The 16,080-nt window shown below is 35.4% G+C and overlaps 1 protein-coding gene across 1 annotated transcript in view; it reads left to right on the top strand.

The window, feature by feature from the left end:
* The window catches only part of MEIKIN (meiotic kinetochore factor), a 133,488-nt gene that overhangs the window by 42,497 nt on the left and 74,911 nt on the right, over positions 1–16,080 (top strand). Inside the window, exon 9 of the mRNA XM_061188965.1 lies at positions 7,353–7,423. Within this exon, the coding sequence (XP_061044948.1) occupies positions 7,353–7,423 (71 nt within the window). The remainder of the gene's footprint in view (positions 1–7,352; positions 7,424–16,080) is intronic.

Raw genomic sequence — 16,080 nt, 5'->3', positions numbered from 1 at the left:
GGGTCAAAAAGGATCTTGCTGTGATTTATGTCATAGAGTGTTCTGCCTATGTTTTCCTCTAAGAGTTTTATAGTGTCCGGTCTTACATTTGGGTCTCGAATCCATTTTGAGTTTATTTTTGTGTATGGTGTTAGGGAGTGTTCTAATTTCATTCTTTTACATGTAGCTGTCCAGTTTTCCCAGCACCACTTATTGAAGAGGCTGTCTTTTGTCCATTGTATACTCATGCCTCCTTTATCAAAGATAAGGTGATCGTATGTGCGTGGGTTTATCTCTGGGCTTTCTATCTTGTTCCATTGATCTATATTTCTGTTTTTGTGCCTGTACCATATGGTCTTGATTACTGTAGCTTTGTAGTATAGTCTGAAGTCTGGGAGCCTGATTCCTCCAGCTCTGTTTTTCTTTCTCAAGATTGTTTTGGCTATTCGGGGTCTTTTGTGTTTCCATACAAATTGTGCAATTTTTTGTTCTAGTTCTGTGAAAAATGCCAGTGGTAGTTTGATAGGGATTGCACTGAATCTGTAGATTGCTTTGGGTAGTATAGTCATTTTCACAGTGTTGATTCTTCCAATCCAAGAACATGGTATATCTCTCCATCTGTTTGTATCATCTTTAATTTCTTTCCTCAGTGTCTTATAGTTTTCTGCATACAGGTCTTTTTTCTCCTTAGGTAGGTTTATTCCTAGGTATTTTATTCATTTTGTTGCAATGGTAAATGATCTTTGCTATTGTTTCCTTCATTTCTTTTTCATTTATTTCTGATCTGATCTTTATGATTTCTTTCCTTCTGCTAACTTTGGGGTTTTTTTGTTCTTCTTTCTCTAACTGCTTTAGGTGTTAGGTTAGGTTGTTTGAGATTTTTCTTGTTTTTTGAGGTAGGATTTTATTACTATAAACTTCCCTCTTAGAATTGCTTTTGCTGTATCCCATAGGTTTTGGGTCATCGTGTTTTCATTGTCATTTGTTTCTAGGTATTTTTTGATTTCCCCTTTGATTTCTTCAGTGATCTCTTGGTTATTTAGTAGTGTATTGTTTAGCCTCCATGTGTTTGTATTTTTTACAGGTTTTTTCCTGTAATAGATATGTAGTCTCATAGCATTGTGGTCGGAAAAGATACTTGATACGATTTCAATTTTCTTCAATTTACCAAGGCTTGATTTGTGACCCAAGATATGATCTATCCTGGAGAATATTCCATGAGCACTTGAGAAGAAAGTGTATTCTGTTGTTTTTGGATGGAATGTCCTATAAATATCAATTACGTCCATCTTGTTTAATGTATCATTTAAAGCTTGTGTTTCCTTATTTATTTTCATTTTGGATGATCTGTCCATTGGTGAAAGTGGGGTGTTAAAGTCCCCTACTATGATTGTGTTACTGTCAATTTCCCCTTTTATGGCTGTTAGCATTTGCCTTATGTATTGAGGTGCTCCTATGTTGGGTGCATAAATATTTACAATTGTTATATCTTCTTCTTGGATTGATCCGTTGATCATTATGTAGTGTCCTCCTTTGTCTCTTGTAATAGTCTTTATTTTAAGGTCTATTCTGTCTGATACGAGAATTGCTACTCCAGCTTTCTTGTAATTTCCATTTGCATGGAACATCTTTTTCCATCCCCTCACTTTCAGTCTGTATGTGTCCCTAGGTCTGAAGTGAGGGTCTTGTAGACAGCATATATACTGGTCTTGTTTCTGTATCCATTCAGCCAGTCTATGTCTTTTGTTTGGAGCATTTAATCCATTTGCATTTAAGGTGATTATCGAAATGTATGTTCCTATTACCATTTTGTTAATTGTTTTGGGTTTGTTTTTGTAGGTCTTTTCCTTCTCTTGTGTTTCCCGCCTAGAGAAGTTCCTTTAGCATTTGTTGTAAAGCTGGTTTGGTGGTGCTGAATTCTCTTAACTTTCGCTTATCTGTAAAGGTTTTAATTTCTCCATCAAATCTGAATGAGATCCTTGCTGGGTAGAGTAATCTTGGTTGTAGGTTTTTCCCTTTCATCACTTTAAATATGTCCTGCCACTCCCTTATGGCTTGCAGAGTTTCTGCTGAAAAATCAGCTGTTAACCTTATGGGGATTCCCTTGTATGTTATTTGTTCCTTTTCCCTTGCTGCTTTTAATATTTTTACTTTCTACTTAATTTTTGATAGTTTGATTAATATGTGTCTTGGCATGTTTCTCCTTGGATTTATCCTGTATGGGACTCTCTGCGCTTCCTGGAATTGATTAACTATTTCCTTTCTCATGTTAGGGAAGTTTTCGACTATAATCTCTTCAAATATTTTCTCAGGCCCCTTTTTTTCTCTTCTTCTTTGGGACCCCTATAATTCGAATGTTGGTGTGTTTAGTGTTGTCCCAGAGGTCTCTGAGTCTGTCCTCAATTGTTTTCATTCTTCTTTCTTTATTCTGCTCCCTGGCAGTTATTTCCACCATATTATCTTCCAGCTCACTTATCTGTTCTTCTCCCTCAGTTATTCTGTTATTGATTCCTTCTAGAGTATTTTTAATTTCTGTAATTGTGTTCTTTATCACTGTTTGTTTGCTCTTTAGTTCTTCTAGATCCTTGTTAAATGTTTCTTGTATTTTCTCCATTCTGTGTCCGAGATTTTGGATCATCTTTACTATCATTACTCTGAATTCTTTTTCAGGTAGGTTGCCTATTTCGCCTTCATTTATTTGGTCTTGTAGGTTTTTACCTTGCTCCTTTGTCTGTAACATTTTTTTGTTGCTTCATTTTTTTTTTTTTTTTTTTGATGTGTGGTGCTGTATTCCTGTCTTACTGGTTGTTTGGCCTGAGACGTCCAGAACTGGAGTTTGCAGGCAATTGGATAGAGCTGGGTCTTGGTGCTGAGATGAGGATCTCCGGGAGGCCTCACTCTGATTAATATTCCCTGGGATTTGAGGTTTCTCTGTTAGTCCAGTGGTTTCGACTTGGAACTCCCACCACAGGAGCTCGGGCCTGACCTCCAGCTTGGGAACCAAGATCCCACAAGCTTCGTGGCATGGTAAAAAAAAAATAATAAGAAGAAAAAGACAAAAAAAGGAGCAGTACAATATCAAAGAATAAAAAAACAAAGTAAAATTAGAAAGATGAAAAATATATTAGGAAAAATAAAACTATAATTGAAACATCTGCAACAAGGTAAAATAAAACCACAACAGAAAAAAGAAAAAAAAAAGGGGTGGGGTGGGGGAACAAGCCAGAAGGAGAGATCATGAGTCGCTGGGGGTTCCTCCGTCCCCTTAGGTGTCCATGGTCCCCCACTGGTGCCTGCTAGGTACCCTAGTTGTGAGGAGCTGCGAATTTTGTTTCCTCCTAGTACACCATCTTGACCCTGACTCCCTCTGTTTATTTTTGTCAGAGTGCTGCAGTATATGTTAAGAAAACTGGTAGCCCAGGAAATTGAGTGCTTTTTAGTGTGGTTGTATTTAAGAAATGAAGATATGTGAGGTTAGGTCTTAACTATTCCCACAACACCCATCATTAATTCATTTAATAAACATTTACTGAGTATGTATTCTGTACTAGGCATTACTATATATACCGATAGGGAGTGATGTATTTTCCCTGACCTTGTAAATTTCAGTCGTAAGAGAGGAAGATAATCAGTAAACAGATGCATTGGAGTTATGTGTGATGGTTGAAAAATAAAAGAATCAACAAAGTGCCTTGCATTTTGGGCCCTCTATTATTTAGTTTACTATTAGAATAAACTTAGCAAGACCTTTACAACCTTATTAACATCTATTGTATTTCAGATTTCTATTTTCTTTATTTCCTGCAACAAGTTTTATAGCATCTGTTTGGGGATTAATTTAAAGAATTGCTTGCTTTGCTCCTCATGGGTATAAATGTTTGTATGAACTGAAAAAAAAGAGTTTTTTGGTGTTGTCTTCACTTTAAGCGGTTGTCTTAATGAGCATTTAGAAAATGCCAGGTATTATGTTAGGAAGTGTGGGTATAAAAATGCTTAAGATGGTTTCTGTTGTAAGGGAAATGAATCTAGTGATAAAAACTAAACTTGTAAAAGGACACATCCTTGGAAAGAGTAGCACCTACTACCTTGGAGGGGGAGCATTAGAAGGAAGATTTGCTTTATAGATCACAATTAAGGAACTTGTGAACAAGGGAAGAAAGATATGAAAGGGAAAGTTGGTAAGGGTATCAAAAACAATCATGATTTTATCTAGTTCTTGCCAGATTTTGGCTGTGGAAAATATTATTTATAAAGCCTGATAGTAAGGCAGAATATTGATTCTGTAATTATGTATGCTTGTGTATTCTTACTTTTATGTGGTTGATTGAGTTAAAATTTCAAATTAAATAAATTACATCTTGCTCTAGAGTTATTTTTTACACATTCCTTAATTCAGCAAATCCAAGTTTGTTCCAGTTGTTTGTCAGGCTCTTTACTAACTGTTAGGAAACCAAGAAATGGCTATATTCCTGCCCTCAAGGGTTCATAGTCTAGTAATAGAAACAAACAAACAAGAAATTACTTCTCAGACATCTCCTGCTCAGTCTTCTTTGCAATCTTATCTACTGCTATTAGCTATTAAATGTGGGAGTTCTTAAAGGCTGATTCCTAGATTTTAATCTCTGTTCAGTCTACCCCCTGATATGTATAAGTGTCCTATAAAAGGCAGGGCTTCCAGATTTTCCATTCTAGACTCTCCTCTGAGGTAAAACTCTTATATGTAGCTGCCTTCTGGACATCTCCGCTTGGATGTTTCAGAGACACCTTATCTCATCATTTGTTAATTCCACTCATTCAACGAATATTTATTAAGCACCTACAGTGTAACACAAACTGTTTTAGTTGCTGGGGAACATGACAAATTTCTTGCCCTAACAGAGTTTATGTTATAGTGGAGAACGAAAGAAAATAAACAGATAAAAACAGATAAACAAATACATATATCACAATGCCAAAAATAAGAGTAATGAGGGAAAGTAAAGAAGGGTAAAAACAGAGTGTGTGACTAGGAATGCTGTTTTAGACAGGCTAATCAGGATAGGCCTCTCTGAGGAGTTCACATCTGGACAGAGCTTGAATGAAGTGAGAGAGTGGGCCATGTGAAAATCTGATGGCAGAGCATGCCAGGCATAAGGGAATCACAAGTGAAAAGGCCACGAGATGGGAATGTTTAGCATGTTGGAAGAAGAGAAAAGAGGTTAGTGTGACTGGAGCAAGATGAGGAAATAAAAATGAATGGTTGAAATTGTAGTCGGTGAGCAAGTGGTATAATGTAGTCTCATATGCCATCTCAAAGAGTAGGGATTTTTTTCTAAATGTGTTGATAAGTGCATCTTAGAGCAGAGGAATGAGATGATCAGGTACATATTTTAGAATTATCACTCTGGCTACTATGTGGAGAATAGACTAAGGGGTAAGAGTGGAAGCAAGGAAACCTTGTCAAATAAACTATTGCAATGGTCAGATAATGGTGTTTGAGACTAAAGTGATAACAGTGGTCTGATTTGGAATATATTTTAAAGGCGGATGGGCCAGGATTTTCTGATTAGGCTGGTTGTTGGGTAAGAGAGAAAAGTCAAGAATGACTCTTAAATTATTGGTTTGAGCAACTAGATGAATGGTGGTATCATTTCTTGAGATAGGAACATTGTAGGGCAGAGCAAGTTAGGAAAATAATTAAGAGTTTTGGTTTGCACATACTAAATTTGATCTGTCAGCTCATGTACATAATGTTACATGAAAGAATGCAAACACAAACAGGTATATACTCATTTATTTTATATATATATGTGCAGTTCAAGAACAGATAAGACTTATTCTGGCTGACAGAAGTCAGAATAGTGGTAATCTTTAAAAAGGGGGTGCTGACTGGGAAAAAACATATAGGAAATTTCTGGGGTGTTGGAAATATTTTATGTCTTGATCTGGGTGATAATTATATGGACGAATACATGTAAATATAAGATTTATTCCCATTACTGTACATATGGAGTACCTTAAGAAAATATTAAAACAGTAAGAGGCTTTTTAACCTTCAGCTGGAGATGTCGTGAAAGCAGTTTGTGACACAAGAGTCCGGAGTTCAGGGCAGAGACTGGGGCTGCAGATAAATATTTAGAGTCAAGTATAGATGTTTTGAAGCCGTTAGAGTATGAGTCACTTAGGAAGAGAAAAGAAATAGAAAAGAGACGTATAAAAAGAATGTAAATGGAACACTTCAACATTTAGAAACAGCTATAACAAAAGTTTCCAAGAGATCAAATAACAGAAGGGTTGATGACTGAGAATTGTTACAACCAAGACCTAACCTAGTCTTCCTCCTTCAGTGTCCTCCATCTCAACAAATGTAGCTTAATAAACCAAAGCATGGGATCATCCTCAACACCTTCCTGTTTGTCATTTCTCTCTCTAATCTATTACCAAATCTTAGTACTAATTTTATCTTTTAAAGAACTCTCAAACCTACAGCTTCTCTCTACATTGGGAGATGAAGATGAGAGGAATGATTAGCCTCAAAGTTTGCCAGATTTAGCAAATAAAGATACACAATGCCCAGTGAAATTAGAATTCAGAAAAGCAGCAAATAATTTTTTAATATAATTATGTCATAAACATTGCCTAGGCTGTACTATTACACAGAAAATACTAAATAAACTAAATAAAATAAACTAAAAAGAATTTGTAATTCATCTGAAATTCACATTTAAGTGGGCATCCTATGTTTAATCTCTGCAATGAGGCTGGAAATATGTAAGCGATACAGGGATTATAAAAATAGGATTTTGTATGCCAATTTAAGGAGCTTAAGTTTTAACTTGAGGGCAGTGGAAAGCCTTTAAAGAGTGTTAAGCAGATGATATTAGATTTGTATTTTAGGTATACAGTGTGGATAGTGGACTGCAGAGGGAGGTGATTTGAAAGGCTATTGGGATCTATGTAGCAGGAAAGGGTTTGGGGTACAGATAAAGTTTTTGGTAAGATGAAAGAGGTCTGAGTATGTTTTAAATGCTGGTAGAAAAGTTGGAGTAGAAAGGGATAGACTGAAAATACAGGATAGTAGAAATGGAAGGATAATTAATGAAGAATTCTAATCACATGCAACTTTCTCTACTAATTGAAAGGTAAATATTTTATATACAGTTTATTTACTCCTGTGAAACCTGGAGCTCTTGAGATAAAGGTATTTTTAAGAATTCTTTCTCCTATCTGTAGCAAGTCAGGTTGTTCAACATACATTAAGTTTTTCTTCTAAAACTATTACAAAATCATAGTCATTAAAATCCATTCTTTCCTCAAATTTGAGTTCTCTTTTCTGTACTTAGAGTTAATGACAGGTTAAATAATTAAAATACTAAAGTATATTTTTATTATAGATAATGCATCTTGTGGAGTTTTACTTGCTGAGAAAAATTACCCTTCAACCCCTCAAAAAACAAAGAAAAAAGCAAGTATTGAAGCAGAATAACCTTATAAACCATAAATTTCATTAATATGGGACATACTATTTTCTTTTAAACACTTTTATAGGAATTATTTTTCAGCTATTTAAGCCAATAATGGAAAACATTTTTGGAGCTTAGCAATTAGATTGCATTATTGTTGCATGAATATATACTCTATATAAAGTTAATGAAAGAGGACTAAAACTTAAAAATTTTCCAATTTCCTTAAATTGGATGTCTATTAATAATTAATTTAAAGTGAAAATATCACATTTGCTTTGTAGCCAGAACAGTGTTCTATGCTAAGGAACTGTAAATCAGTACATTAGACCTGGAATCTAGAGGTCTTTGGGGAGGAATTCAGACTTGATTTTGTATATAACAGGAGCTACTATCTGAGTGGCTACTCAGTGTAAAGTATTATTCTAAGCACTTTTCATTAATTATATATATGTTTTTTATAGCATTCCTCTCAGGTAAGTTTTTCATTTGTTTTATTTTTTAGCTATTTTATAGCTGAGAAAAATGAGGTTTATATATTAACCAATATGCTTGAGGAGCTTGTGACAAGTCTTTCTCAATCTAAAACCTGTACTTTTTCCACTATACCGTATGGTCACTATATACTTTGGGGAGCAAATTGAAAGAGGGCAAGAGTGTCAGCAAGAAGATTCATTAATAGAAAGTTGCACAGATTTTTTTGGGAGACTGTGGTGGCTTTAACTAGGATGTTTTGTAGGAGAGATGGAAAAATATGCGTGGATTGAAGATAATTTTGCCTATAGAGTTTATGGATTGGACATAGACGATGAAAGAGTGAGAGGTGTCAATAAAAGCTTGTAGGTTTGTGTCTTAAGCAGCTTTGATGGATAAAGGTGCTATATAATGTGATAGGAAAGGCAGGAGATCTGAAGGCACATAAAGATGAAAATGTTGGAAGGGCCATTGGCTGTAAGTTTCCAGGTCAGGAAAACAGAACAGGAGTATACAATATTATAGATATTTTAAAATTCATGGTAATGGGTGAAATCACCTGGGAAAGAGTATCTAGAGAGTAAGGAAGAAAAGGGGGTCCAGGATCAATTCTTGAAAAACTCTACAGTCACATGGAAAAGGAAAAGTGGGCAGAGAGAACAGGGAAAATAAACAGCATATGGTATCATAGAAGGTAAAGGAGGAGAGCTTTTGCTCCTAAGAGGGAGAGTGGCCAACTATGCTGAGTGCTGCTTGGAGGTCTAGTGTTATAAAGAATTTTGAAAAATTGGAGGACTTCCAGTTTCTGGTCCAACATGAAAGGAGCTTAGAAGTCACTACTCTGTCCTAACAACAAGTAGAAACCTGAACAAACTTAAAAATAAGCAACTCTTTATAGATCTGTCAAAGAAGTAAGGTCACATGGTAAACTGCTACACCAAAATATGGAAAGACAGACAGGTGGATACAGAGAATAATGACTTACCAGAGCAGAAACACATGAACAGAAACCTCCCTGTGAACCAGTGCTGGGGTGGGAAACCCAAAAGTGTGATTGATGAATTGCTGAAGGCTCAGTGTGGACAACTCTGAAAGTTAAAAACTCAAGAGGGACCCAGTCATCAGAGGAACCTCCACACTTTTGTGAGTTTTACCTGCAGAAACTCTACCAGATCCTCACCGTGAATATCAGAGAAGAATACCCTCATGCTTCTGGTAGTGGAAAGGGAAAAGGAACCATTTTGAAATACATCAAAATATTCTGTTCTTCTTAACAAAGCCTGCCCTCAACAGAAAGTGTTTTACAATAGCCTAACTTGCTGGGGTTTTATCAGAGCCTAACCTACCTGGGGAGGGGAAGTACCTGATTCCAGCCAGCTCTCCCCTTCCAAGTGGAGGAAGGAAATTATTCAATTCCAGCTCCCTCTAGCCTTCCACATGGGCGAATGGAAGTACCCGATTACTACAAGATGGTCCTTTCTAGCCATTCTGTCTCAACTCAAGGGGGGAAAAAACTGAGAAGAACCGGTGATGTTTGCAGTCCAGGGGCACAGGCTCAATAAAAGACTGAGACCTAATCATAGAACTGTAGAATGCTTCCCCATCCCTACAATTTATCAGTGCATTACTAAAGACATATTCACCACAGTTGCTATTACCCAGTACATCATGTCCACATTTTAGCAAAAAATTACAAGCCATACTAAAGGGCAAAAATTACTGTTTAAAGAGGCTGAATAAGCATCAGAGCTAGAGTCAGATGTGGTGGTAGTGTTAGAATGATCAGACCAGAAATGTAAAATAAATATGATTAATATGCTAAGGCAGTTATAGGAAAAAGTAGACAACATGCAATATAAGCAGAGAGATGGAAATTCTAAGAAATAATCAAAGAAGTGCTAGAGATCAAAAACACTATAGCAGGAATGAAGAATGCCTTTGATGGACTCAGTAGTAGAATAGACACAGCTGAGGAAAGAATATCTGAGTTTGAGGACATGACAATAGAAACTTCCCAAACTGAAAAGAAAAGAGAAAAAAGGACTAAAAAAAAAAAAAAAAGAACTGTGGGACAACTACAAAAGGTGTGACATATACATAGTTAGAATTCCAGATGGAAAGAAACAGAGAAGGGAACAGAAGCAACATTTGAAACAATAATGACTAAAAATTTTCCCAAATTAAAATGTCAGACATTAAACCACAGATCCAGGAAATTAAGAGAATACAAAGCAGGATAAATGCCCCCAAAACTACATATAGAAATATCATATTTGAACATCAGAAAATCAAACAAAGAAAATATCTTGAAAGAAGCCAGAAGGAAAAACACCTTACCTATAGAAGAGCAAAGATAAGATTTACAGACCTCTCCTCAGAAACCATTCAAGCAAGAAGAGAGTGAAGTGAAATATTTAAAGTATTGAGAGAAGACAACCACCAACTAGAATTCAGTACCCTGTGAAGTTATCCTTCAAAAGTGGAGGAGAAATACATACTTTCTCAGACAAACAAAAATTGAGGGAATTTGTTGCCAGTAGGCCTGCCTTGTAAGAACTATTTAAAGTTCTTCAGGGAGAAGGAAAATAACATGTCAGTATAGGTTTATCTAGCTTAACAAATGTACCACTGTGGTGTAGTGTGTCAATAGTAGGGGAGGTTGTGCATGATTGGGCACAAAGGGGTATATGGGAACTCTGTACATTCAGCTGAGTTTTGCTGTGAACCTCAAACTGCTGTAAAATATGAAGTTTGTTAATTTTTTAAAAGTCAATTGCATTTAGGATCAAGAAGGAAATTGATGACTTTGGCAAGAATAATTTTAGTGGACTAGTAAGGAAACTAGATTGGAATAGGTTAAAGAGTTATAGAAATTGAGGAAGTATAAAATATATGAAGAAGCAAATTGGGACATAAACAATATAAAATGTGTGTGTGGAAGGGAAAGTAAATGTGTAAAACTTTTTAATGCAATTGAAGTTAATTTGTTTTCAGCTTAAAGTAGACTATTATAAGATGTATTATGAATGCCTTAGGTAATCAAAAAGCAAAAATCTGTGAGAGATACACAGTGATAAAGAGAAAAGAATCAAAGCATACCACTAGAAAAAAAACATCAATTCACAAAGAAAGACAGCAATAGAGGAAGAAAGGAACAAAGGAACTGTAAGATAATCAGAAAGCAATTAACAAAATGGTGATAGTCCTTACTATCAATAAGTCTGCACCTCTCAGTAATTATTCTAAATGTAAATGTTTTAAATTCTTCATTTAAAAGATATAGAGCAGCTAAATGAAAAAAAAAATAACAATATGCTGTCTACTAGAGACCCACTTAAGCTTTAAGGACACTAAGGCTGAAAGTGAAGGGATGGACAAAGTTATTCCATACCAATAGAAACCCAAATAGAACAAAGGTAGCTATACTTATATGAGACAAAATAGATTTTTAAGTCAAAAGCTGTAATAAGAGACAAAGAATGCCATTATATAATGATAAAGGGGTCAGTTCATCAAGAGGATATAACAATTGTAAGTATATACTCACTGAATTTTGAAGCACCGAAGTATATTAAACAATTATTAACAGATCTAAAAGCAGAAATAGGCAGCAGTGCAATAAGAGTAAGGGACTTCAATACCTGACTTTCAAAAATGGATAAATTATCCAGACTGAAAATCAATGAGGAAATAATGGACTTGAACTACACTTCAGACTAAATGCACCTAACAGACATATATAGAACATTCCACCCAACAACGGTAGAATCCACATTCTTCTCAAGTGCACAGGAAACATGCTCCAGAATAGATCATATGTTAGGTCACAAAACAAGTCTTTAACAAACTTAATAAGATTGAAATTATATCAAGTATATTTTCTGGCTGCAATGGTATAAAACTAAAACTCAACAATAAGAGCAAAGCTGGAAAACTCAAATATTTGGAAATTAAACAACATACTTTTGAAAAACCGATGAGTCAAAGAATAAATCAAAAGAGCTATTAAAAATATCTTGAGACAAATGAAAATGGAAACACAACATACCAAAACTTATGGGATACATCAAAAGCATCCTTACAAGAGAAGTTTATAGTGATAAACACCTACATTAAGAAAAATTAAGACCTCAAGTAACAGCCTAATCTTATACTTAAGGGAACTAGAAAAAGAAGAACAAACTAAGTCCAAAGTTAGCAGCAGGAAGAAAATTAAAATATTAGAGCAGAAATAAATGAAATAGAAACTAGAGAGACAATAAAAATGATTAACTAAACTAAGAGTTGGTTTCATTAAAAGATAAACCATTGAGAAACTTCTATCTAGACTAAGAAAAAAAGAGAGGTGACTCAAATTAATAAATTATAAATGAAAGAGGAGACATTACAACTGATACCACAGAAATGCAGAGGGTCATAACAGACTTCTATGAATAATTATATATCAACAAATTTGATAACTTAGAAGATATGGATAAATTCCTAGAAATGTACAACTTACCAAGACCGAATCACAAAGTAAGAGGGAATCTGAACAGACCAATAATAGCCAAGGAGATTAAATCAGTAATTAAAAATTTCCCAGCAAATAAAAGGAACCAGCTAGCTTCACTGGTGCATTCTACCAAACGTTTAAAGAAGAATTAATATGAGTCTTTCTCAAACTCTTCCAAAAAGTTGAAGAGGAGCACTTCCAAACTCATTTCTGAGGCCAGCATTACCATGGTTACTAAATTCAGATCAGGGCATTGAAAGAAAATTACAGGCCAATATCTCCACTGAACATAGATGTAAAAATCCTCACCAAAATGCCATCAAACCAAATTTAAGGACACATTAAAAGGACCATATACCATTATCAAGTGAGATTTATCCCTGGGACTCAAGGATGGTTCAACATAGGGAAATCAATTCATGTGATACACCACATTAACAGAATGAAGGGTAAAAACCATATGATCATTTCAATAGATGTTGAAAAAGAATTTGACAAAATTCAACATCCTTTCATGATGAAAACTCTCATTAAATTAGGTATAGAAGGAATGTACCTCATCATAATAAAGGCCATATATGACAAACACATAGCTAACATCATAGTCAGTGGTGAAAAGTTCAAAGCCCTTCCTTTAAGATCAAGAATAAGAAAAGGATGCCCACTCTTGCCACTTCTATTCAACATAATATTGGAAGTCCTAGCCAGAGCAATTAGGCAAGAAAAAGAAATAAAAGGCATCCAATTAAGAAAGGAAGAAGTGAAATTGTCTCTGTTTACAGATGACTTGATCCAAATTGAAAACCATAAAGACTCCACCAAAAACCTTTAGAACTAATAAACAAATTCAATAAAATTGTAGGATACAAAATCAACATACAAAAATCTGTTTCATTTCTATACACTAACAAAAAACTATCTGAAAGAGAAATTAGAAGGCAATCCTGTGAGATAATAGAAAAAATATATATACTGGTCTCTGCCCCCAGTTTCTGGCACAGAACTCCTAAACCCTTGTAATTTCCTAAGTGTAAGAATGCTAGGAGCATCTCTTTGTTTTAATATTTGGTCTTTGACCTCATTCCTGACACAGGACTCCTACAACCTTGTAAATTCCTAAGTGATAAGAGTACTAGTGGATATTTTGTTTTAATGAAGCAACTCTGGATGGGCTTCTGGATGGCTCCGGTATAGGGACTGGTCACCAGAAAGACGAAGCCATGATTAGAAGCTTGGAATTTTCAGCCCACAGCCTCCCCTTCTCCAGAGAGGGGTGAGGGGCTGGAAATGAAGTTAATAATTGATCATGGCTATGTGAGGAAACTTCATAAAAGTCCCAATAGTAGAGGGTACGGAGAGCTTCCAGGTGGAGCACAGAAGCTCCTGTACTTGGAACTCTCCCAGACCTCACCTTATGTGTTTTTTTATCTGGCTGTTCATATATATCCTTTAATAAATTGGTAAATGTAAGTAAGTGTTTCCCTCAGTTCTGCGAGCTGCCCTAGCAAATTAATCAAACCTGAGGTGGGGGTGATGGGAACCTCTGATTTGTATCCAAATCAGACAGAAGTTGTGGGTAACCTACTACTCACGATTGTCATCTGAAGTAGGATGGGAGCAGTCTTGTGAGACTGAGCCCTTAACCTGTGGGATCTGACACTATCCCCAAGAAGATAGTGTTAGAATTGAGTTGAACTGTAGGCTGCCTAGCTAGCGTTGTAGAGAATTGCTTGGTGTGGGGAAACCCCCACACACATTTGGTGACCAGACTGTGCGGGTTTTGTGTGAGTAGTAAAGTAGACTCACAGGAGAAAGACTCATAAGAGGTAAAACAGGTTTTTCCTTTTAAAATCCCATTTACAGTAGCATCAAAAACAACAAAATACTTAGAGATAAATTTAACCAAGAAAGTAAAAGACCTGTACACTGAAAACTGTAAGACATTGATGAAAGTAATTGAAAAAGATAGAAATAAATGGAAAGATATCCCGTATTCTTGGATTGGAAGAATTTGTGTTGTGAAAATGTCCATACTATCCAAAGTGATCAACAGATTCAGTGCAATCCCTATCAAAATTCCAATGGCATTTTTCACAGAAATAGAAAAACTATTCTAAAATTTGTATCGAACCATAATAGAACCGAAATAGCTAAAGCAATCTTGAGAAAGAAAAAAGCTGGAGACATCACATTTCTTGTTTTCAATTTATATTACAAAACTATAGAAATGAAAACAGTATGGTACTGGCATAAAAAGAGGCACATAGACCAGTAGAGAGCACACACACAAACCTACACACATATAGCCAATTGATTTTTGACAAGGGTGCCAAGAACATAAAATGGGGAAAGGATAGTCTCTTCAATAAATGGTAATAGGGAAACTGGATATCCACATGCAAAGGAATGAAACTGGAACCCCATCTTACATTAGTCACAAAAATTAACTCGAAATGGATTCAAGACTTACATATAAGACCTGAAACCCTAAAACTCCAAGAAGAAAACGTAGGGAAAAAGCTTGACATGGGTCTTGGCAATGATTTCTTTGATAAGACACCAAAGGAACACACAACAAAAGCTAAAATAAACAAGTGGGACTACATCAAACTAAAGAAGTTCTGCATAGAAAGGGAACAGTCAGTAAATTTAAAAGGTAACCTACAGAACGAGTGAAAATATTTGCAAATCACATATCTTCTAAGGGGTTAATATCCAAAATATATAAAGAACCTATATAACTCAAGAGCAAAAAGCAAATAATTCAATTTTTAAATGGACAAAGTACCTGAATACACATTTTCCCAAAGAGCATATACAGGTGGTCGATAGGTACATGAAAATGTGCTCAGTATCACTAATCATAAGGGAAATGCAAATCAAAACCACAATGAGATATCACCTTGAACATGTTAGGATGGCTGTTATCAAAAAGCCAAAGCTAACAAATGTTGACAATGATGTGGAGAAAAGGGAACACTTATACACTGTTGGCGGGAATGTAAATTGGTACAACCATTATGGACAACCATATAACAGTTCCTCAAAAAATTAAAAATAGAACTACCATGTAATCCAGCAATCTCACTCCCAGGTATGTATCCAAAGGAAGTGAAATAAGTATCTCGAGGAGTTATCTGCACTCCCATGTTCATTGCAGCATTATTCACAATAACGAAGATATGGAAACAACCTAAATGTCCTTCACTGGATGAATGGATAAAGAAAATGTGATATAGATGTAGAAAATGGCATATTATTCAGCCATAAAAAGAAGGAAATCTTGCCATTTGCGACAATCTGTATGAACCTGTAGGGCATTATGCTAAGTGAAATAAACCAGAGAAAGATAAATACTGTATGGTATTGCTTATATGTGGGGAAAAAAAGCCAATTTCATTACAGAGAATAGAACAGTGGTTGCCAGGGTCTGGGGGATGAGGAAATGGTGAGATGTAGGTTAAACAGTACAGACTTTCAGTTATAAGAAAAATAAGTTCTGAGGGTCTGACATTAGCATGGTGACAATAGTTAATAATATGGTATTGTATATTTTAAAAGTTGCTGAAAATATATTTTAAGCTTTCTCACAATGCACACTCCACAAATGTTAACTATGTGAGGTGATGGATATGTTAATTATCTTGATCTTGGTAGTCATTCCACAATGTATATGTATATCAAATTATC

The sequence above is a fragment of the Eubalaena glacialis genome, chromosome 4, assembly GCF_028564815.1.
Source record: "Eubalaena glacialis isolate mEubGla1 chromosome 4, mEubGla1.1.hap2.+ XY, whole genome shotgun sequence".
Lineage (NCBI taxonomy): Eukaryota > Metazoa > Chordata > Mammalia > Artiodactyla > Balaenidae > Eubalaena > Eubalaena glacialis.
This window is presented reverse-complemented; position numbering and strand designations above follow the sequence as displayed.